The 25,455-nt window shown below is 38.0% G+C and overlaps 1 protein-coding gene across 1 annotated transcript in view; it reads left to right on the top strand.

Annotated features, from left to right (window-relative positions):
• Positions 1 to 24,997, top strand: part of gnpat (glyceronephosphate O-acyltransferase) — a 28,475-nt gene extending 3,478 nt beyond the window's left edge. Inside the window, exons 4-16 of the mRNA XM_026233823.1 lie at positions 2,218 to 2,347; positions 3,804 to 3,931; positions 6,551 to 6,626; positions 7,103 to 7,254; positions 8,491 to 8,621; positions 9,532 to 9,755; positions 16,886 to 17,137; positions 17,215 to 17,294; positions 17,376 to 17,516; positions 20,291 to 20,390; positions 20,611 to 20,704; positions 20,785 to 20,846; positions 22,041 to 24,997. Of these exons, the coding sequence (XP_026089608.1) occupies positions 2,218 to 2,347; positions 3,804 to 3,931; positions 6,551 to 6,626; positions 7,103 to 7,254; positions 8,491 to 8,621; positions 9,532 to 9,755; positions 16,886 to 17,137; positions 17,215 to 17,294; positions 17,376 to 17,516; positions 20,291 to 20,390; positions 20,611 to 20,704; positions 20,785 to 20,846; positions 22,041 to 22,084 (1,614 nt within the window). The 3' untranslated portion in view covers positions 22,085 to 24,997. The remainder of the gene's footprint in view (positions 1 to 2,217; positions 2,348 to 3,803; positions 3,932 to 6,550; positions 6,627 to 7,102; positions 7,255 to 8,490; positions 8,622 to 9,531; positions 9,756 to 16,885; positions 17,138 to 17,214; positions 17,295 to 17,375; positions 17,517 to 20,290; positions 20,391 to 20,610; positions 20,705 to 20,784; positions 20,847 to 22,040) is intronic.
• Positions 24,998 to 25,455: the final 458 nt, after the last annotated feature.

Consider the following 25,455-nt stretch of genomic DNA (forward strand, 5'->3'; position numbering starts at 1 on the left):
ATGAAAAATAGTGGAGCAATATCAAAAAGGAGTTTCTCAAAGAAAAATTGCAAAGAGTTTGAAGTTATCATCATCTACAGTGCATAATATCATCCAAAGATTCAGAGAGTCTGGAACAATCTCTGTGTGTCAAGGGTCAAGGCTGTAAAACCATACTGGATGCCTGTGATCTTCGGGCCCTTAGACGGCACTGCATCACATACAGGAATGCTACTGTAATGGAAATCACAACATGGGCTCAGGAATACTTCCAGAAAACACTGTTGGTGAACACAATTCACCGTGCCATTCGCCGTTTCCGGCTAAAACTCTATAGGTCAAAAAAGAAGCCATATCTAAACATGACCCAGAAGAGCAGGTGTTTTCTCTGGGCCAAGGCTCATCTAAAATGGACTGTGGCAAAGTGGAAAACTGTTCTGTGGTTAGATGAATCAAAATTTTAAGTTATTTTTGGAAAACTGGGGTGCCATGTCATCCGGACTAAAGAGGACAAGGACAACCCAAGTTGTTATCAGCGCTCAGTTCAGAAGTCTGCATCTCTGATGGTATGGGGTTGCATGAGTGTGTGTGGCATGGGCAGCTTACACATCTGGAAAGGCATCAATCAATTCTGGAAAGTATATCCAAGTTCTAGAACAACATATGCTCCCATCCAGACATCGTCTCTTTCAGGGAAGACCTTGCATTTTCCAACATGACAATGCCAGACCACATACTACATCAATAACAACATCAGCGTAGAAGAAGGATCCGGATACTGAAATGGCCAGCCTGCAGTCCAGATCTTTCACCCATAGAAAACATTTGAAAACCTCAGAGAGTTGAGCAACTAGAAGCCTGTATTAGACAAGAATGGGACAACATTCCTATTCCTAAACTTGAGCAACTTGTTTTCTCAGTCCTCAGAGGTTTGCAGACTGTTGTATTCTGAATAAAATATTGAAATTTGAAACTTCCAAATCATTGAAATCTGTTTTTATTCTCAATTTGTAAAGTGTCCCAACATTTTTGGAAATATCTACAATCATTTGTAGATTATTGTAATGTATAATTAATAATGAATTCAATTTAAATACTTCCAAGTCATCCTGAGGCCCCCTAGTGGGGAACCAGTGTTTTAAGCCTCGTGTCCACCGCAGGAACTTTACCCAGGAACTAGGGACTTTGGGCTGGTACTCTGTGTGTTTCCACTGCAGGAACCAGGAACTAAATCAAGTCCCAGGCAAAAAAATTTCCCTCAGAAAGTCCCTTCTGGCGAGATGGTACTTTTACAAAGTTCCGTAACTTTTGGGGGCGGGACTTGGACGCTAAACATGCTGATAGGTTGAGTTTACACAGCATTGTGATTTCAACCACCATTTATTCGGATAATTTTCAAAATATTACTGTTATTGTGTCATGAAATGTAATTTTAAAAGTATTTCAGGCGAGAATGTAGTTGTTTAAAACTCAAATCTGCGGTTTATTTATAAAGACGGTGCCTATTTAAAAATGTGTTTCGCTAATTTCGGAGACGGTCAGCTCCACGAGATCAGCGGGAGCTCAGTCCTCATGTATCCGCAGAGAGCAGCCTCACCTCGGCTAGACCTTCTGATGTGTGCCGCTAGCGCTGATGTCTCTTTAGTGGTTAAACATAAAATATAATTCGTTTTGGGTAAATCTAACCGGTTATCTTTGGTCTGTATTCAATTTATCTATATGTTAAAATAAAAAAAAAGAGGCAGTTGATATAATATTTCGTTTCATTGTAATGGCTGTGTGTATATATATATATATATATATATATATATGTATATATATATATATATATAGCCTACATTCCCCTGAACTAAGTACATTTCTGCTGTTATTATAATTTTTTATAACAAAAGGAGGCTGTGGTATTTGATATCCTATTTCGTTTTATTGTAAATATACAGTGAGGAAAATTGCAGTAGCCAAGGCGAGCTGACTGATGTTATCAAGTACGCTGCTGTTTGCAGAAATACCGGATTTGTCATCGCAGACCTCTCACTCCCGAGTTGAATAAGCGAAGTCCGAACTACCGAGGATGGGGGGAAAATAGTTCCTGGGGAAAAAAGTTCCTGGTACAATTTTTCCGGGTAATTTAGGTGGAAACGCGGCATTAGATGGTCCTGCCGGTTGGTTTAATAAAGAAGCATGTAAATAAAGTTTGATGTCATGTGGGTTTTCATCGATGATGTTTTCTCTCTGCAGCTCCAGCAGGCTGTACAGGAACACCCGGTGGTTCTCCTTCCCAGCCACCGTAGTTACATGGACTTCCTGATGATGTCCTACCTCCTCTACACATATGATCTTCCACTGCCTGTGATCGCAGCTGGAATGGGTGAGCGTGGACAGGAGTTGTCTGAGGAGTGTAGCTAGTATACAAACACAAGTAGACACACTTTACAAAAGTATGTAGTCCATACTCCTTTATATGCTTGAGTGGAGTTTGTATCTGATTTTATAGCCTTTCTGTGGTTCTCTCAGGGTGTTTTTGAAGGTTGACTTTGTTTAGACAGTATCTGGGTGGTTTGATGTACAAAAAGTGCCAGCTGGAGCATCTAAACAATTGAAAATCTTTCTGTATTATATTCAAAATCTTAATACAAGCACTCTATGGTAGTTTCTAAACTTCATAAACATAAAAGGTTGTGCCACGTTTTTATTCTAGAATATATACTCTTGTAAAATCATGGTATTTTTAAATACCCTGGATATATGGGTCAGAAATGGATTTTATACACATAGAAGGCATATTAAATTCAAGTGAATTGTCTGCTTTAAAGGGATAGTTCACTCAGAAATGAAAATTTGATATTTTACCATCCAAGATGTTAGTGATTTTGTTTCTTCAGTAGAACACAAACAAATATTTTTAACTCGAACCGTTGCAGTCTGTCAGTCATATAATAGAAGTGAATGGGAATTACGGCTTTGAGAGTCAAAAAACATACAAAATACTAAACAAAATTAAACCCTGTGGCTCGTGATGATATGATCTGTCTGTGCAAGAAACTGAACAGTATTTATATCGTTTTTTATCACAATGTCTCAACTGTCCTGAGCGCGTTCTCAACAGCCGGCGCATGAAACGTTGTCGTCGTCTTCTTGTTTTACGGCGGATCACACTTATAAGTGCATTACCGCCACCTATCTCTCAAATTGACCATTGAAACTCTATCTACAATCTCAATTAGGCTTGTTTTTTTTTTTACTCTCAAAGCCGTGATTCTTATTAGCTTCCATTATATGACTGACAGACTGCAACAGTTTGAGTTAAAAATCTTTGTTTGTGTTGTACTGAAGAAACAAAGTCACCTACATCTTGGATGCCCTGGGGGTAAGCAAATAAACATCCAATTTTCATTTTTGGGTGAACTATCGTTTTAATGTTTCAAATTATTTTTGTGAAAATAAAATGTCAAAATACGGGTGAAATAATGTTCCATCATCAATCAGTGTAAGATATTCATGTAAAAATGAAACCGCATCTTTATTCTGACTTGTATTCATTAAAATATATAAAAGAAAAAGTGATCATACAAAATTGTATTATATTTTAAATTATTAAAAATGTCTTGTTGATAAATGGGTGAAACCTAGTGGTTTGAAGGATAGAGGCAAACAGTGTCAAGTTAAAATAATTTGAATATTAGTTTTAAGAAAATCACTAAATTAATTTCAGTAGTTTCTTTGTTCTTTCATTTCAGATTTTTTCAGCAAGTGACCTTAAACATTTTGAGTTATATTGATTACATATACTTTGCTGTTTTCTAATGTCATGATGTTTCCTGCAGATTTCATGAGCATGAAGTTTGTTGGTGAGATGCTGCGCATGTCGGGAGCTTTTTTCATCCGTCGGTCGTTTGGCGGTGATAAACTTTACTGGGCTGTGTTCTCCGAGTATGTGAAGACCATGCTGAGGGTAAGATGCTTCATCCACACAACTGAACAAATCAGGGAACTAAACTGTCCCGTATATATAGATAAAATACAGAAGATAAAATTCAAACTGCTCTTAACCCTGGGGAAACATATTATGTGTAGCTGCAAGGACCCTTGATCAAAACCAGTGTTGGGGAAAGCTCCTTATAAAAAAAATGCAATACTAAAAAGTATTGCATTGCAATATTGTGTTACTCCCTAAAAAAGTAACTAATTGTGTTACTTATTCAATGTATTTGCTTTTCTTTTACTTTTTAAATCTGTACTGTGCTATCTTGTCAAGTCACCTTTATTTATATAGCGCTTTTAACAATACAGATTGTGACAAAGCAACTGAACAGCATGAAATAGGAACATATTGTGTCAATAATGCAAAAAGGCAGTTCATCATTGAATCCACTGATGTCATCATCCAGCTCAGTTCAGTTGAAATAGTATCTGTGCAATCAAGTCAACTATATCACTGGAAATAAAGTGTCCCCAACTAAGCAAGCCAGAGGCAACAGCTGCAAGGAACCAAAACTCCATCGTTGACAGAATGGAGAAAAAACCTTGTGAGAAACCAGGCTCAGTTTGGGGGTCAGTTCTCCTCTGACCAGATGAAACCAGCAGTTCAACTCCAGGCTGCAGCCAAGTCAGATTGTGCAGAGGACTCATCTGTTTCCTGTGGTCTTGTCCCAGTGGCTGTCTAGGACACAAGGTCTTGACTGTGGATCCTAATTAATGCAGCCTAAAAATCCTTTAACGGATTTGAATATTAGAAGTGTATTAGTGTATAGTGTAAGCCAGGTTAAAAAGCTGCCTCCCGAACAATGTTAGGTAGGTTATTCCAGAGTTTGGAATACTAATACTAGCTGGAGGTTGTTTATTAAGCATGCAGAACAACCACCCAATAAAGCATTACAATAATCTAACCTTGAGGTTATGAATATATTTATTAATGTTTGTGCATTTGACATTGAGAGCATAGGTCCTAATTAAGATATATTTTTGAGATGGAAAAATGCAGTTTTACAATTTCTAGAAATGTGGCTTTCAAAGGCAAGATTGCTTTCAAGTTGCACACCTAGGTTCCTAACTGATGACGAAGAATTGACAGAGCAACCATCAAGTCTTAGACTGTGTTCTAGGTTATTACATGCATACATCCTATAATTAACACTAGAGATGTTTCGAAACCCCTTTTTCTCTTCCTGATACCGATTACGATACCTGGACTCAGGGTATCGGACGATACCAAGTACTGATCCGATACCTGGGTGTGTATCTGTACAGCTGTATACACTAATAGAGAGATTCAACCAAGATCAGATGGTTAGAGCAGGTAATTTGTAACTCTAATGAGAGCAGTCTCAGTACTTTGATATAGTCTAAATGCTGACTGTAAATCCTCACAGATAGCATTTTTTCTTAACTAGTTCTTTTGGGTCTAGTTGTGTTTTTTTGATGAGAGGCTTAATAACAGCCAATTTGAAGGTTTTGGGAACATATCCTAATGACAATGACAAATTAATAATAGTCAAAGAAGAGGATCTATGACTTTTGGAAGCTTTTATGAGCTTAGATGGATTAGGGTCTATCATACATGTTATTGGTTTAGATGATTTAACAGGTTTATACAATTCTTCCTGTCCTATAGTAGAGAATGAGTGGAACTGTTCCTCAGGGGATCTATAGTGCACTGTCTGATGCATTACTGTAGTTGACGACTGCATTGTTAAAGTTTTATCTCTAATAGTATAGATTTTAGAAGTAAAGTAGTTCATAAAGTCATTACTGCTGTGCTGTTGGGAAATGTCAACACCTGTTGAATGTTTTATTTTTAATTAATTTAGCCACTGCATTGAATAAATTCCTGGGGTTATGTTGTTTCCTTCTAAAAGAGAAGTAATCAGATCGAGCAGTTTTTAATGCTTTTCTGTAGGATAGTGCACTGTCCTGCCAAGCAATACGAAATACCTCTAGTTTTATTTTCTTCCAGCTGTGTTCCATTTTCCGGGCTTTAGGGTGCGAGTATGCTCATTATACCATGGTGTCAGACGATTTTCCTTAATCTTGATTAAGCGTAAAGGAACAACCATATCTAAAATGTCCATAGTTTGTGTTACATCAAGTTTTTCTGAACTATTGGATATGCTAAGGACATTTAGACAAATCAGGAAGATTAGTTACAAAGCAGTCTTTTGTGGTAGAAGTGATAGTTCTACCATACTTGTAACAAGAAGACGAATTTACAGTTTTAGCTATATGAAGTTTACACAAGACTAGATAATGATCTGTGATATCATCGCTTGGCTGCATAATTTCAACACCATCAACATCAATTCCATGTGACAGTGTTAAATCTAAAGTATAATTTCGACAATGTGTAGGACCTCACACGTGTTGTCTAACCCCAATAGTTCAAAATGTCTATGAATGCTGATCCCAATGCATCTTGTTTGTTTTGAATATAAGAAAATTCTATTTTTGGCAAATTTAAAAGCCCTTTTACACCAAAACTGAAATGAACAAGCCTCTGGCTGAAGGATTCCATTCTTGACAGTTGAAAATATACATTGTTGAAAAATTATGAACCTGTTCTATGTCATTTATTCAGAATGGATATGCCCCGATTGAGTTCTTCTTAGAAGGAACTAGAAGCAGGACATGCAAATCTCTCACACCAAAGACGGGTAAGTGTTCTAAATTATTACTAAATCGACTAAATGTTTGCAATATTTTTTTTTATACAATTTCAAAAACAGACTGTTTGACTTTTCTATGTTTCATTTTGATAAAAGCTCTTTGCTTTTCTTCTGCATGTATTCTGGAGCGTTAAAGCTTTCCCCCACTTTTCAGCCTTTTTATTGCTTCACAAATAAATTCAAGGTGGCAGGAAACATTTTTTTGGTCCGCATGGCTTGCACACAGGAAGTAAGATGCCAGCTAAATGAGATTACACAGGATTTTCACTGAATCTTAGTCATAGAATGATATAGAGCCCTCAAATCGACTACCTTAAACCTGGAAAGCCCAATGGTGGCAGCTCATCAATCAAACCCAACAAAAGCAAATTTAGATGAATGAGACAAAAAACACAGTCCACCTCTTTGAACACTGTTCATTTTGTGTCAGCTTCATCTCCCGCTCTCTTTATCTTCTCCCTCAGGGTTGTTGAATATTGTGATGGAGCCTTTTTTTAAAGGAGAGCTGTTTGATGTGAACCTGGTTCCTGTCAGCATCAGCTATGAGAGAATTCTGGAAGAATCTCTGTACGCCCGTGAGCTGCTCGGCATCCCGAAGCCCAAAGAATCAACCTCAGTACGCATGGCCTTCTAATATGCATTACATCACTGTTTTTAGCAGACATATAACAACAAAATATGTGCCGCAAGATATATTCTCTTAATCTGTTCACATTTCCTGTAAAAAAAACAACAACATAAAAAAACAAGAACAGTCATATGCTCACAAGGCTACATATATTTGATTAAAATACAGTAAAAAACACCAATATTGTGAAATAATATTATTTAAGTTTAAAATAGTTTTCTATTTGAATATGTTTTAAAATGTAATTTATTCCTATGATGCAAAACAGCATCATTACTTCACTCTTCACTGTCACATGATCCTTCTGAAATCAGTAATTTCTAATGTTCTGAACATATTCTTATTATCAGTTTTGAAAACCGTTGTGCTGCTTCATATTTTTGTGAAAAAACATGTTTCCTTTTTAAGGATTTTTCAATGAAGATAAATGTTTTTTCCCAATTTTTCCCACATAGTGACATAGAGATGAGGGGGCGTGTTAGGGTGAGTGGTTTTAGTGGGGTGTGGACGAGACTTAAATTAGATAAAGAATATCTCTTTGGATTTCACACTTTAGTCTTTGCAACTTTATAGATCTTCTTTATGCACCAAGAGCTTGTAACACTCCAAAGAGAAAGAAAACATTAAATCACATTGACCAGATGTGATGTTTGTTAATGATTTAATAGAGGCAGACATAAATTAAAATACACGATACACATTCGTAACATTTATAAAAAAAAATATGAAAGACTTGCAAACATTGAATCAAGGTCTAAACTATTGTGAGGATTCTGATATTTCTGTCATTAATCGAGTGCACACATTTAACTGAAAATAGTAATCGATCAAATTCAAATTAGCAATAGAGATCAAAACCATTGGCAGCAATTGTGTTAGAGAAGAAAATATTTATAATTGCTGCAGTTTATTGCAGCACACTGCTTATGTTTCGCCCACTTGCTCTCTCGCATCTTGTAGTAACTTTCAGCAGTTTTCAGTCCAAAATGACGGCAGTGCCATCTTTAGACTGTCGCCCTTATCACTACAGGGTTTCGCCTCTTGGGCTTCTATACTCTTTGGTGTAACATTCCACAACCTTTTGTGTCTTTTTGGCAGAATGTTTAACGAGAAAGTTTTGAGTTTGAAACTTATAGGGCTGTTTTTATCATACAATGACTTCTCATATGTCAGAAGATCAAGGGAATTTTGATTTCAAGTTTATGCTTTCTTTCCTCCTCTCAGGGTCTATTGAAGGCCCGGCGGGTCTTGAGTGAGGACTATGGCAGTATGTATGTGTATTTTGGTCATCCTGTATCTGTACGCAGTCTGGCAGAGGGGAAGATAAACCGCTCTCAGTACAACCTGCTGCCCAGGTATGACACCTGCAATCAGCCACGCTCAGAATGTTTTGCTTTAAAGGCCTACATTAGTCACACAAAGCATGGATTTTTGTCACAGCAAGCTTTTAAAATCTAAACAATGCTTTCCTATGGATTCCCTCACCTAGCATGCACAATTTTCTTATCCTTGTTTAATAATGTCACAGTAAATTATGCGTATTAAATCTGTTTTCAGAAACAGTTGTATTATGCACTGTACCTTTGGTGTAGAACAATCAGAAAGATGATGCCATCAAAGCTCAAGAGGTTCTCTTGTGAATTTTACTGGAAAATCAATTATCAACGCTTTACATTGTATTATTTTTTTATAGTGTGTTTATCATTTTCTTTGCTTACTTTTATTCAAAAGTGTTTTGACTGTAAAGACATTCATAATGTGACAAAAGTAAATAAATATTTTTATATATTAAATAAATGCTTTTTAAATAAATGCTTTTCATCAAAGAATCCTTAAAACAACATCATGGTTTCCATAATATTAAGCTGCAACTGGTTTATTTATTTATTAATTATTATTATTATTATTATTTTACATTGATATTTGTATGAAATGTTTCTTGAGTAGCAAATCAGCATATTACAATGATTTCTGAAAGATCATGTGAGTTTACATTTAAAATGTTGCTTTTTACTAGAACTTTCATCAATTAAATGCAATTGGTGAGCATACTTCTTTCAAAAATATGTAAAATCTTTTTAATTGTACAATATGTTTTTATATATATACATGCAATATTGATGCTTTATAGTAGATTAAATATATATCAAATGCATTGCTGATTTTACTTTTTTTTTCTATAGTCAGTGTTCAGATATAATCCATATTTAGGGGAAGCAGATTGCACTCTGTACAAAGAGAAATGACTAGTGTTGTTTTTATCAGGTATATTCCTCAGAAACCCAGTGCAGACACTCATGAGTTTCTGAACGACGCTGCGTTCCGACTGGTGCGCATCCAGGAGGAAAACATGGTTCTGAAGCCCTGGGTTCTCATCGCCACACTACTGCTACAGAACCCTGATGGCCTGGACCTCTCCTCTCTCGCAGAACAGACAGACTGGCTCAGACACCTGGCACTGGCATTTGGAGCATTCTTGGACTGGCCTGGTAAGGGATCACAGTCTAAACCTCAGACTGACCACTCTGTTAGAATGTCAGGATGCACAGGTTTAAATCAGTCTACCAGGACACAAAGCCTGATTTGTGAGGAACAAGATGCTGCAACAAGTGTTTGTACAGATGAGCTGAAAAACACAAGACTTTGCAAGTTTGAAAGATTCATGGCATGTTTGAAATAGATTCAGAATTCTGTCTGAAACACATGCACACAACTGATTAACTTTGGAAATTTTGTCTTTTCTCATGTTTGTCATGATGTCTTGCTGTAGTACTAACCGCACAATGCCCATGAGAGATGGTCGGGCTGGTCTGAGTATTTCAAAAACGTCTCTGGTTACTTATGTAACCATGGTTCCCTAAGTAGGGAATGAGACATTGCGTCCTCTATAAGGGAATGCCTAATTGTGACCCATGTCTGAAGCATAGATTGAATAACAGCAACAACACATGCTAGCGACAGCGACAGTCCATGACATTTCTACCGGTGCATCAACAGTATAAATATGTGCCGTGAGAACATGCCATCCACTTCTTCTTCTGAAGCTAGAGTCTAAAGCATGGCGGGAAACTAGAGGATGCAGGATCTTGCTTGTGGGGCAGCTGTGGCCTAATGGTTGGACTTGTAATGTGAAGTAACTGTGAAGGTCACAGTTTTGAGTCTCGGTGCTGGCAGGAGTTGTAGTTGGGGGGGGGGGGTGAATGAGCGGCGCTCTCTTCCACCATCAATACCCATGGCTGAAGTGCCCTTGAGCAAGGCATTGAACCCCCAATTGCTCCCTGGGCACTGGATATAGCTGCCCACTGCTCCGGGGGTGTGTTCACTTCTCACTGCTGTGTGTGTGCACTTGGATGGGTTAAATGCAGAGCACCAGTTCCGAGCATGGGTTATTATACTTGGCAAATGTCACGACCTACACTTTCTTTTTCATTCCCTACTACGGGGAACCATGGTTACATAAGTAGCCTGAGATGTTCCCTTTTTAAGGGACTGGTATACTCACGCCACCATGGTGAGGGGAGTGCAGACCAGAACCATGGTGAGCATTAAGTACCAACTCTACCGTTTCCATGGGAGTTGCCTCTGGGACGTTAGCTTTCCTTGACATTATCCTTTACGGCCAAAGGCCTAGGCTACATACCCAAACTTACCTGTTAGGGCCAGACTCCTGTGCTCGGGGTAGAGCTCAAGGCTTAGAATCAAGAAAATATTATTTTTAAAGGGATACGACCAAGAGCCTAGCATCATACTAAATCTTGGCCTGTCACACAGGGGCTACCACTTGCTCTGGCATAAGCTCGCTGAACTGTCTGGATTTTAGGAGACTGTTCTAAGGGGCTCTTGCAGCACTCTGAAAAAGCAGCTCATGGGTGGAATGGTGCATCCCAAAACCAATATGTTCGAGAGTCACCAACTTGATCTAAGGTATAAATGCTGGAGTTGCTAGCAGTAAATATCTAGCTGAGGGGTCAAACACCCTGCTCTCTACTGCTGCTCTGTGAAAATGTAGAATTCAACCCCTCACGTGAGAGGAGAAGTCCAAATTCAACAAGGGAGTAGTGTGCTCTCAAGCACTGCTAATACTACCACGTGAACAGCCCACGGAGCAAGGAATACAACTCCTTAGAAGGCGAGAGAACTCGAGCGCTTGACAGGAAGCACCATGCTCACAATAACCCTCAATGCTCAGGGTAGGGATGCTTCAAAATGTGTTAATAGACACACTGGTTGAGTGGAGCCCCAGGGACCGGGGTCTGACCAACTCAGAGAAAGCAAACGAAGCTAATCAAGTAACCCTTAACATACAGGATTTCATAAAGTGTGCAGTCTTGCATGCACACTTACCACTTATGTGGATTTTAGAAAATGCGCAAAAGAAAGTTCACAGAGCTTAGTGTACATACTTAAAGCTTTACAAGCATTTATTCACAGATACCCAGAGGTACTGAACCGAACGGGAGAGACAATCTCAAATACAACCCTCTAAGGCAAGGGGAGCACTGCCTGAGACAGCATTGCACAAGAAGGTTTTTGCAAATCCCACCTATACTTTCAGCTTGATGCTTCAGCAAGAGGAGATATCCTGGTGACCAGAAAGCCCCTCAGGGTGACATAGCCGGAGATCCAGGAAATTTTGCAGTGCCGCGCTGGGGGCCTGATGATCAAGAAGGATCCCGTAGAAGCCTATGAAGACAGAGAAGAGGATATTTATACTATAGTCGCACCGGTAGTGACATTTCGCCCGGCCAATGTGTTGTTTGTGTTTTTCAATATAATGCTCCAGGTTACGACGAGGCATTCCCCAATAGCAAACCCTAGAGGATACAGTTTGAAGTTCCCTTGAAAGGGAACTGCTGATCTACTGGGATTTTCATGCACAACCATCTCTAGGGCTTACAGAGAATGGTCCAAAAAAGAGAAAATATCCAGTGAACGGCTGTTGTGTGGACGAAAATGTCTTGTTGATGTCAAAAGTTAGAGGAGAATGGGCAAGATGGTTAGAAATGGTTAAAGATGATAGAAAGGCAACAGTAATAAAAATAACCACTCATTACAACCAAGGTATGCTGAATACCATCTCTGAACGCATAACATGTCGAACCCTGAAGCAGAAGACCACACTACTGTAGGTGCCACTTCTGTCAATTTAAGGCTGTGTTCACTTCCGTTCCCGCGGTCGAGAGCACCAAAAATCACTCTGACTGCACTGCCAACAACCCTGTAGAAAGATTTGTGGACAATCTGATGCTCTGACGTAGATCGAATGCGAATCTTTTATTTAAAAAGGCTGCTAAGCAAACAAGCTTGTTGATCTTGTACAGACTGACTACAATGAGGGTAATGTTATAAATTAACCTCATTAAATATTTTTGCGGACAAAGTATTAAGATCCTTTACCTAGTAATGTATAAAGCACTAATAACAGACTGTAAAAAATACTCTACAAGTTATCAGAACAAGTTGGGGAAGTCGTGGGCTAATGGTTAGAGATTAAGACTCGTAATCCAAAGATTGTGAGTTCAAATCTCAGGGCAGGCAGGAATTGTAAGTGGGGAGAGTGAATGTACAGCGATCTCTCCACCCTCAATACCACGACTGAGGTGCCCTTGAGCAAGACAACGAACCCTCAGCTGCTCCCCGGGCACCGCAGCATAAATGGCTGCCCACTGCTCTGTGTGTGTGTGTGTGTGTGTGTGTGTGTGTGTGTGTGTGTGTGTGTGTGTGTGTGTGTGTGTGTGTGTGTGTGTGTGTGTGTGTGTGTTTTGTTTGTTTGTTTGTTTTTGTGACAAATCAGGACACAACTTTGTATGATGACATGGGTATGACACAGGTATTACAAGGAGAGGGTGACTTATGAGGACATAACCCATGTCCCTGTTATTCAAAACACTTATAAACCATACAGAATGAGTTTTGAGAAAGTAAAAATTCACAAAGTTTCCTGTGAGGGTTAGGGTTAGTTGTAGGGTTGGTGTAGAGCCATAGAATATGCAGTTTGTACAGAATAAAAACCATTACACCTATGGGATGACCCCACTTTTCACTAAAAAAGATGTGTGTGTGTTTATGCCACTGCTATGTATGTGCACTTTGGATGGGTTAAATGCAGAGCACAAATTCCGAGTATGGGTCACCATACTTGGATGGATATTATGTCACTTTAAAAAGTCCTGCATTGAAAAGTATAATCAGGTATAAACATTACTTAAAGGTGCAATAGGAGATCTTGGAAAATGCTAACATTAGCCTGAAAGTGAATGTCCCACCATCCCTGCATTCACCTTCCAAAACCACGTCTCCTGAACACATTTATGCTCACAGACTAGTGGTTGGTTCCCAATTCCAATCCATGTTCCGAAGTGAAGTAAACCCCTGCTCAGGGAGTAGGGAGCAATGAACATGGTGTAGGGATCATATCGATTGGAACACAGTTAATTTACGTAGCTCGAGTTGGTCATCTGAATCGGGTGTGTTAACTAATCAAGAAATGCAAAATTGTGAAAATAATTTTGAACCATTGGGCTACATCATGTCATTAACCAGCGAGAAAACTTTAAATGTAATACAATACCAGGAAGGAAGACCGGACAGGTAGGTAGGAAACGTTGACAGGCAGGTAGGAAAGCTATTTAAAACGCTCTGACCGATGTTTACCTATACATAAACAAACAAACCAAACAAATGCTACATATAAACACTGTACCTATACACAACTAACCTACTGACAGATTTTGAATATGAATATACTATATATAAATGTTTACCTATACTTAGACTGCACAAGAAAAATATATAGACCAGACGAATGCATCAAATAGTACTGTGCATGTGCAAAGAGAAACGTCGTAAGTCAAGCAGCTGGTTTGGGAACAGTGCCAGATGATTTGTAGTGCATGAGCATTTAAACACATATTACAGAGTATTTTGTGGGATCATGTACTTACAGCAGTATATGTTAAAAGTGTCTAGGGCGCATATAGGAGAATTGCACAAAAATGATTTGAGGGGGTTTGTGTGGGGTTTCAGAGGAGCGTGGGGTGCTTTGAGTTCAGGGATCTCATAGCCTGGGGGAAAGAGCTGTTGAGCAGTCTGGCGGAGAGGGCTCTGATGCAGTCGGCGGAGAAAGTGTAGGCGCTGTTGTGCCTTCTTGTAGGGTGACTTGGTGTTGATGGTCCAGGTGAGATCCTCTGTGACGTGAACCCCCAAGAATTTAGTGCCGCTCTCTTCACAGTCGAGCTGTTGATGGTCAATGGTGGGTGGTTAACAAAGTTCCTCCTGAAGTCCATCACAACCTTCTTAGTCAGCTTAGTCAGTTCTTAGTCAGCCAGCTTTGCCACTTCCTCTCTGTAGTGCATTTCATCACTGTTGCTGATTTGACCTACCACCCTCGTGTCATCTGAAAACTTGATGATGTGGTTGGAGCTGAACTTGGCAGTGCAGTCATTAGTCAGCAGCGTGAAGAGCAGTGGGCTGAGCACACAGCCTTGTGGGGCACCTGTGTTCAGTGTGTTAGTGCTTGAGGTGTTGTGGTCAACACGGACTGACTGAGGTTTTCCAGTTAGAAAGTCCAGGATCCAATTACAGAGGGAACTGTTAAGGTCCAGCAGGTTTAGTTTGATGATGAGCTGTTGTGGTATTATTGTGTTGAATGCTGAGCTGGAGTCGATGAACAGCTTTCTAACATAGGAGTCTTCATTTTCTAGGTGGGTAAGAGCCAGGTGGAGTAAATTGCATCGTCTGTAGATGTTGGTGTTCCTCACCAGAAACACCAACAATCTCAAGACACCTTGGTCCACGCATCATTTTTAAAATGTACGTCCCTGTACGCAAACAGGGACACATCGTACAGTATTGGGAAACCCGCCACAGCAATAATCAACCTCTCCTCCATTTTGCTTGGGAACTAATGTGGTCAGTACCAAAGTTTACAGGGCTGCGTTCTCTGGAATTCTCTCAAGCTTTGTACTTCTACGTTCCAATTTATTGCTGCCAAACCGTGTCATAGCTCATTACCATAAAGTTAACCTAACAACACGCCACTGCTCACCACTGCTTGAAGCTGGCTCACGTTGAAAATGGATGACTTCCGGCTACTTTGACGCTCTTGACGGCAGCAGTGTGAACGACACGCACAGTAAGAACAGGAAACAGAGGCTACAAATTTCACAGGCTCACCAAACTATGACAATAAAAGATTGGAAAAAACGTTCCCTGGTCTGATGAGAATTTATGCAGAAACATTCATATGGTAGGGTCAGAATTCGTTGTAAAGAACATCCTGCCTTGTCTCGACGTTTCAGGATGGTGGTGGTGGTGGTTTAATGGTGTGTGTGGGATATTTTCTTGGCACACTTTGGGCCCCTTAGTACCAATTGAGCATTGTTTAAATGCCACGGCCTACCTGAGCATTCTTGCTGACCATGTCCATCCCTTTATGACTACATGATCTTCCCTTTATGATCTTCTGATGGCTACTTCCAGCAGGATAATGCACCTTGTCACAAAGCTCAAATCATCTCAGACTATTTTCTTGAACATGAGCGTTCACTTTACTCAATGGCCTCTACAGTCACAAGATCTCAATCCAATAGAGCATCTTTGGGATGTGGGGGAACGGGAGATTCGCATCATGGATGAGCAGCGACAAATCTGCAGCAACCTTGTTGTGTTCCTGTAGCTCAGCTGGTAGAGCACTGCGCTAGCAAACAGGCAAGCGCAAGATTGGGGGTTCGATTCCCCGGGAACACATGATATGTAAAAATTGATAGCCTGAATGCACTGTAAGTCGCTTTGGATAAAAGCATCTGCTAAATGCATAAATTTAATTTAATTTTAATTTATTTGTTGAATTTTCAGTATCATTATTCCAGTGTCACACTTCAGTGTCACATGATCCTTCAGAAATGTTGATTTGATGCTTAAACTTTTTTTTTTCTTAATACCAATGTTGTAAACAGTTGTGCTGCTTAATGTTTTGAGAATCATGATACTTTTTTTTTCAGGAATCGCTGAAGATTAAAGTAAAAAATAAAATATACAACAGCATTTATTGAACTATAAATGTTTTGTATGCTGTTATTCTTTTCTGAATAAAGGTCATTTCTAAAAATAAAATAAAAATACTTACTGACCCCAAACTTTTAAATGTTTGTGTACATTTATACCATTTATCAGTCTAGATTCATGCTAATTTCTTCATACACAAATACATTTTTTTTACATTAGTTGTTCTATAAATGAACAGTTATTGTGTCATAAATAAACATGAATTAACATCTGACAACAGTATAAAGTCAAAAGTGCCAATCTAAATTCCTACATAAAAATCATATCAAAAATCATATAACATACAGGTGAAGTATTTGTATCCGTGAGTGAAGATCTTTAAATTTGAAAGCGACGTGATAAATTATATCCTATTATCATATATCGTGTTCTTCAAATGTTTTCATTATGTCAAAAAATGATCATGCATGTCTTCAGGATATGCAGAATCTGCTTCGGTAAAGGAAAGACGCTCAATGAATAACTCATTGCAGAGAAATCCAACAGCCTGATCTAAGCTTACTTGTCCTTAATGAACAGTCCCAAATAATTTGATCTTTCTCTCTCTCTCTAGATGGTGAGGCCTGCAGTGAAGTCATCAGCTGTAGTTTAGCTCTGCACAGACACCTGTTGAGTGTGTCTGCAGGCCACGTTCAGCTGAGCGTCACGGATGCACCACAGGTCGAGACCACACCAGAGGAAGACGTGTTTCACCGAGCGGTAGTTGTGCTTTCCTGCGCCTCCTACAGGAACCAGATCCTACACGTGTTTCTGAGACCTGCTCTATTAGCAGTGGCCATGCAAAGTGCCAACTCCAACAGAAAAGGTGTGAGAGAATTAGGTTTTATAGATGTTACTCTGGATTAGTAGATTTTACCAATGACAAAGTCGTTTGTGTTCTAGATGACGTATACAACAGTTTCAACTTTCTGAGAAACATGTTCTCCAATGAATTTATTCTTTGCCCTGGGGACTCATTTCAGGTTAGACCTTATTCACAAACACATTCCCCAAAATCTTGTCAAATGTCTTTTCTTGACATGTTATTGTGTGCGTTTTTGTAGGACTTTGAAGAAGCGTGTTATTTGCTCATGAAGCGTGGAGTGTTGCAGGTATTGGAGCATGAGATTGTGATGTCAGCGAGCGGTCACAGCACCCTCGCTTTCCTGTCTTCGGTTCTGGACCCATTCCTGCAGGGATACCAGGTGACATCTCATACAAAATGTGCAAATGTATACTACAGCTCAAAAGTTTGGAGTCGGTATGATTTTTTTTCTTCTTCAGTTGTTTTCAACATTGATAATAATGCAATAAAATGCTTCTTGAGCAAATCAGCATATCAGAATGATTTCTGAAGGATCATGTTACAGTGAAGAATGGAGTAATGATGATGAAATTTAGCTTTGAATATTTCACGATATGAAATATATTAAAAGTAAAATATATATAAAAAAATATATATTGTAAAAATATCACAATATTACTCTTTTCAGTGTGTTTTTGATTAAATAAATTGATCTTGGTGAGCATAAAGACTTAAAAAAAAACAATAAAAAATCTTACTTAGCCCAATCTTGTAATTTTTAGCATGCATTTTTTAAAAGTAAATTTTTGGAATAGTTAAACGTGTACTAAGCGATTTCTGACAAACGAATGATATTTGAAATCGATACCCAAACTAACACACACATCTACTCAAAAGAAACACACCCCTCTCTTCATTGCTCCGCCCCAAAATTCATGAACATGAAATGCAACACAGGCAACGACTAACCGCATACACCAGGGGCCCGTTCTTCGTACGTCACTTATTACATCCAAGATCAAATGACACATCCAAGATGATATCATCGTGCTAATCATGATCCGGCTAATTGGGTTCTTCGAACACACCTGTTGTGTATGATTAGTATCGGTGGATTGAGTTATCTGAGATTATTGCGTGTTCATGTGTTGGCTTAAAAGGGGATATGTATCGATACTCGAAACCATGATCAGCAGTGCAGCGATTGGCTGGTGGCAAGACGGCAATGTAATGACGTCATATAATTTAAAATGACACCCGACGAAAAACTTGACAAATTTCTGGACTTTTATAAGGAAACAGCCAAGCAAACAAAACTACATAAATGTTATAATAGATACATGAAACAGATAATAGATACATGTTTTTATTTTCTTAGAATTTTTTTCATGATTCCCAATTATTTAGATTCACAATTTATAATAGTTACATTTTTATTTCAATGTAGAAATTATCTATTCATTTCATTTTATATTTGGACAGATTTGTTACGTGACAGCATTAATGAAAGTTTCTTAAGGGTCAATATCATGTTATCTGCATCTCCTACGCTCCAAGCCACTCTTATAATAGCAGTCATCACTCAAAATAATACACGACTCCATTATCTGTATAGCATGTGTGTAAGACTCTAATACAATTATGAAGTAATAATTTTATGACAAATAAATATTTCAGTGAGTAAAACTGGCTGTCTAGTAGGCTGTTATGGACTACACAGCATTTTTATATTATTTTTAATTAATTTTTTTAATGATTATTAAAAAATTATCATTATTTTTATGTCCCTGGATCAGTACGATACTCTTGTAATAAAGTAGCAGTGGTAGCAGACATATTTTGAGTAACAGTTCTGGTTGAAAAGAAGCGATCTAATCCTGTTTACATGAAATAAGCTGCTCCCGAGCAGGTTTAAGCTTACGGACCTGTTGCTATGACAGCAGCTCTGGGATGAGCTTCGAAGAACCAAACGATCCAAGATCACGCCAAATCGTCAACATTCAAATCCAGCTAACTGAGTTAGCGACGTACGAAGAACAGGCCCCAGCTCCAGACAAACAATGACAATGCGCCTTTAAGGTTCAGTTCCCCCAAAATGAAAACTTGATGTTAATTTACTCACCTTCCAAGATGTAGATGACTATTTTTTCTTCAACAGAACAGTAAAGAAGATTTTTAACTGTATTTATGATTCTTGGTGACTCATTAAATGCAAGTCAGTAGCTACGTCACTTTGAGAGTCAAAAAAGCATATCAGGCAAGACAAAAACAACACCCGTGTCTCCTGATGATATATTGAGGTCTTATGAAGCAAGATGATCGTTCTGTGGATAAAAACTGGACATTATTTACAACATCATTTCCTGTAATCCTCTGCTCGAGCAGCACAGATCTACAAGCTACTCAATCAAAACTACGTTTCCGACTGTTACTCTGTTGACTCTAAAAGATATCAGCATATATGATTCTGTGGTGCTAGTTTTTGCCAACTCCTTCAGCGCTCCAGCTCCTCCAGCACTGAGGAAACAGTTCTGACTCAGACTAAAGACAGATGAGCCGCTTGAATCAATGGGCCCAGTCAATGTTTTTAATGTCTCTTTGTGTATATAAAAAGGTTCGCTGATGAAGGCATTATGTGCATAAGACCATGTGTTTCATGGATGCTCTAATAATATAATTGCATATTCGTTACGTCATTGTGATTATTTGAACCAGTTCACGGAAAAGAATCAGATTTTGCCGTTTGCCTGAGGCTCTGAATTTACAAGCAGTAGTGTTCAGTTTCTTGCACAGACCGATCGTTTCACTTCATAAGATCTAGATCTCAATATGTCGCTAAGAGCCACAGGTATTCATTCCTTCTTGCCTGACGTGCTTTTTTGACTCTCAGAGTGATGGGAGCCACTGGCTTGCATTTCACGAATCACCAAGGATCGTTGTTTCTGCTAAAAATCTTGTCTTTTCTGTTCTACTTTTCTAAAAAGAGACACCTGCACATTAGATGGCCTGATGGTAAATTAACATCAAGTTGTCATTTTTAGGTGAACTATCCCTTTAAGTAGTAGGCCCTGTATAAAACTGCTTATTTATTAATTGTTTTTACATAGGAAATGTTTTTAGATTTAATTACCTGCTATTAAAGGTCATATTAAGTTAGTGTGTGTGTTTGCGCAGGTGGTGTGCCGCTATCTGTGTGAGGAGACTAACGAGAACCTGACGGAGAAGGAGTTTATTCCTGCTGTGAGGAGTTTTGCACTGAAACTCATATTAGCAGGTAATACAGGATGGCAGTGGAAGTTTAATTGTTTACACACCAGGTCCTGTTTACACCTGGTATTGACATCCGTCTCAACTGATCCAGTTATGCATGTCCTGCGCTGCGTCCGCTTGTGATCAGATCCGGTAGAGGTGTTGCAATTGTCAACAACTGATTTTGCTTCAGTTTAAAACGTGAGTCTTCTGTTTTCTCTGTGTGTTTGTCATCATGGCATCAGGCCGTCTGAAGTGCTATGAAGCTTTATCCTCCGACCTGCAGAAGAACGCTCTAGCAGCTTTTCTGAGACTCAAAGCCGTGAGGAAGGTCAAAGTGTAAGTCTGCGTTTCATTAGACGTGCTATGGGCGTTTGACAGGTTATGGTTGTTTAACTGACGTAAACTCTCTCTCACAGAGGAGAGCAGGAGACACTGAAGGTAAACAAGATTGCAGTGAACTCATTGGAAGATACGCTGGGTAAGAGTGATGTCATATCTCATCAGAATAGCCGGTGTTCAAGTATAGCAATGTCTAATTGTCTAATTGTATCTGGAGTATATAATTTTATTTTACCTTTAACTGTAAGTAATACATATTTCAAACATTAGAATGCCTGGATGAAAAACTTATATAATCGAAATGTTGCCTAACTGATTTTTTTATTATACATATTAATGCGCACACACACACACACACACACACACACACACACACACACACACACACACATAAGCTAAACACAAGTAGAAAAAATAAAACAATAAAAAGACAAAAGCAGATAAAAATACTAAAAATAAAAAAAAGAATAAAAAAATTAAAGCTGACAATATAAAAATATAAATAATGCTAAGGTATCATATCACATACTATAATGTTAGATTTACACTGATTTTATTTCGGAATTGTTTTGCAAAAGCACACAGAGCATTTACAGAGCATTAGACTGTATAAATAAAACATATTTTTGTAACTAAAGTGACATGCGAAAGACCAATTTATATTTAAGAATGCAAATAGTTTTATAATTGACACAAAATTCCTCATGTGCTTAATGTGTTCATGTTTAATAACTACAGTAGCCTCATGTTTAGATAACCGCAGATATGTGGCCAGAAATAAAAGATGATTTCAAATATTAAGTAAGACCCATACAATTTTTCACATTTTGATGAAAATCAATATATATCAGGTCAACTTTGAAGGTCTTGTTTTATAAGATGGTCTCAAAAACATATTTTACGTTTGTACTATTAAATAATTTTATAAAAGTTGCTGTGTATATTTACATTTTAGTTAGAATTTTATTTAGTTGTTTGCAATTAGTGTATTGTTTTTATTGAGTGAATGCAACAACAACAACAACAACAACATCTAAATATGTAATAGTTAAAACGTAAGCCAGTCAATGCACACACGTATTTAAATTTAAATTAAATTACACAATGCAGTATAATGAACTATAGATATTCTGCAGACTTTTTTTTTTGCCCCGATTGCTTGCTTTTAAATAAAATTAATTTGCCTCTTAAAAAATAATGTTTTTCGTGTCCCCTGACAGAATTCGCTTGTGACCCTGTTCTTGTCTCACTGTGCTATACGGCTATGACCTCCTGCATCTTCGTTCTATTTTACAGCTGCGCTTGTTTACTTTTCTTTTCCTCTGTCACACAGGAGGTAAAATTCCTACCCAGAAGCCCATCCTCGCTCGACTGTAGTTATATATGCACATGTGGAGACTCCGGAGGGATAAACCAGACTAAACTGCCTTCATTAACTTAATGCCAAATTTTGCAAGGTGGCATGGCTTCGCTGACTACAAGGGTTACCCGTCATCGATCTTTAAAGGGACGTCATGGGTTTGCCTTCTGGGACACCCGCGTTACACTAGAAACACTCTTTTTATCCCTCTCCCTCTCCGACAAGCTTGACAGCAGGTTGCCGTGTCTGTGATCAGCCTTCGATCTTCACCGTGTCTTTATCAGACGAGGTTTAAACTGCTCTGAAGTTGCCAAGTGTATGAAGACAGTGACACTTTAGATGTGTTTTTTTTTCTTCATATTTGAACGTCCTTGTTAGCAACATTTGTGTTTTTTTTAATCTGTGTCTGCACTAAAGAGCCCTGGCTTTGATTTGAAACACGGTTACTGTTTGTTTTCACTGGATTTGTGTTGGGCCTGTTATCTTTTCTTCATGACTCGTCTGATTTTCTTTTGCTCACTAGATATGGCTGTCTGTTGCGTTTTAGGGAACATGTAACAAAAATAGGTCACTCAAAAGTTGTGCTGACTCCATTTTTATCTGCTCTTATAAAAGAAACATAGATAAAAGAAAAAAAATGCTGTAAATTTACTCGGGTCATCAAAGATGTAGATAAGTTTGTTTCTTCATCAAAACATATTTGGAGAAATGTAGCATTGCATCACTTGCTCACCAATGGATGCTCTGCAGTGAATGGGTGCCGTCGAAATAAGAGTCCAAACAGCTGATAAAAGAACATCACAATAATCCACAAGTAATTCACACCACTCCAGTCCATCAGTTAATGTCTTAAATCTAAAATCTGCGTGTTTGGAATAAAAAAGATATCATTAAGATGTTTTTAAAGGTACCATAGTATGCAAAAATCACTTTAATGAAGTGTTTGAACACAGTTGTATGGCCACAGTGTGAGAAAAAAAACTGCCTATAATTGTAAAAATCCACCCACTCATTGTTTTATAATCCCAATCATTTCTAAACAGTCTCTCCACACACTAGCAGTTCCAGGTTTCTCACATACTATGATGACAGAGTCAGTGAAAGCCCCGCCAATTTGTGACGCTGTATGTCCTATTATGATATACACAGCCCTGAGTGAGAAGCTGCGGTCCGCCATTACTGTTCTCTTGCTGTAGCTGCTGAAGGTACAATATCAGCACCAAAGAGCCATTAAAAGTGTCGTGTGTTGGGATGCACCAACAAACATATTATTCTCCATAGATCGCTGAGGACACAGTGGTTACATTCAATTTTCATAGGTAATGTCCCGGAAACAAAATTGAAAGTCCTATACTTTGTGCTAATCATTTTTACTCCGGACTGCCTCACAAACGAGGGTCGGTTCAGCGCTGGAGTTGTGCAAAGATTGTTTCTGAAAGAGGGATCAATACCAACACTTTGTGCGCAAACGTCCAAACTACAGACAAAGTAAGCATCACACATTATAGTTGTTTTCCAAAAGATCTTCTTGGCTCTCTGTAAGGCTAACGTTGCTAAAGCTACCATTGTTTCTGCCTGTTTTCACTAATGCTGCCTTCACGTGCTACCAGAATGATCGTGAATACGAATACGGTAGTTAAAAATTGCATTTGGAAGCAATATGAAGTCATTAACACGGCCCCCGCCAGTTAAACCGTAACACAGGTATGCATTGCCTGCAGTATGTGCTCTTGAAGCTCTGCAGGGGAGCAGCAACTCATTTTCATTTAAAGGGGACGTACACATAAAACAGGCTCATACCCTAAAAGTGGCGATTTCAACAAGCTATAAAAAATTATGTGGGGTGTTTTGAGATAAAACTTCACATACACACTCTGAGGACATCAGAGAACAATTTAAAATATTGTATCAATTCATTATATGGCACCTTTAACTTCAAACCATTGCTTCCAGCTAAAATAGGAGTCCTTTATCCATAACATTGTTTAGTGAACCTGGACTTTGGATTTGTGTATTTGGATTTGTTTCTCATAAACCATCAGTTTTTCACTTCACAAGATGTTTATTGATGAACTGAAGTCATGTGGCTTATTTGTCATTCTGACGGCACCCATTCACTGCAGAGGATCCATTTGTGAGCAAGTGATGTAAAGCTGAATGTCTCCAAATCTGTTGAAAAATCAAACTCATCTACATCATGGATGTCCTGAAGGTGAGTAAAACTTCAGTTAATTTTAATTTTTGGGTGAACGTCTCCTTGATTAATTCAAAAGCTGTTCTCATGAGACAAATATGGAGACTCTTTATTGCCATAACAGTGTTTACATGCCTCGTAAACTGCAGCTTTTATTTTATGCATCACTATTTGGATATTTCACTATTTCACTTATTAATATGCTGAAATATTTGTATTATTAAAAAGGACCTGACAGAGGCATGTGCCACAAGTGTTGAATCTCTGTTTGCTCTGTTTAATGTCCCAATCATGTTTTATTTCAAATCATTAAGCCATTTTTCAGACTTTATCAATTAAGAATTAAGTTGTACTGAACCAGATTTCATATTAGACAAAGTCAAGCTTTTAAAATGATGAAGTTGATACTGTATTAGTTTTGGTTTTTGATTTTTCACACAGCAAACTAAAACTGCAGAAAAAATAAATAAAAATAAAAATGTAGATACGTTTATGTGTTGCACTTTTTCTAGAAATAAAAAAAGAATATAAAATTGTGACCATTGTGTGGATTAGAATGGGAATTCCGATATATATTTATCCCATAATTTGGATTGATATTCAGATATTGTGTTTGCAATCACTGAATGGATAATGCAACTATAAAACACAAGCCACAAAATTAGAGCTAGAGTATTCATCCATCCTGGGTTTGGGTCAAATCTTGCACAGTTCACTGAATTAAGTAAAAAAAAAAAAAAAACACGCTTTTGACATAATCCGTTAAATGCAATTTGTGGATTGAAATGGTTTTGAAGGAATCCGTGGAAATCACTCCTTTTCAACTTTTGGACATTTTATTTTTCTATCTATGTTAATATTGTGATTGAACAGTGTTTCTGTCTTATAAATCTGGAGAAATGTCACTTAAATCATACTGTCATTAAACTTTTGAATGGTAGTCCATGTTGGAGAGATGCAAAGATAAAGGTCTGGACATATAGCTACTCATTCTTTACTATTAGTATTTAACACACATTAAAATTGTGTGTGTTTGTGTGTGTGTGTGTGTGTGTGTATATATATATATATATATATATATATATATATATATATATATATATATATATATATATATATATATATATATATATATATATATATTAAAATGAGCCTATTTCGTATATATAGTAATATAAAAATAATTACAAAGTT

The sequence above is a fragment of the Carassius auratus genome, chromosome 45, assembly GCF_003368295.1.
Source record: "Carassius auratus strain Wakin chromosome 45, ASM336829v1, whole genome shotgun sequence".
Lineage (NCBI taxonomy): Eukaryota > Metazoa > Chordata > Actinopteri > Cypriniformes > Cyprinidae > Carassius > Carassius auratus.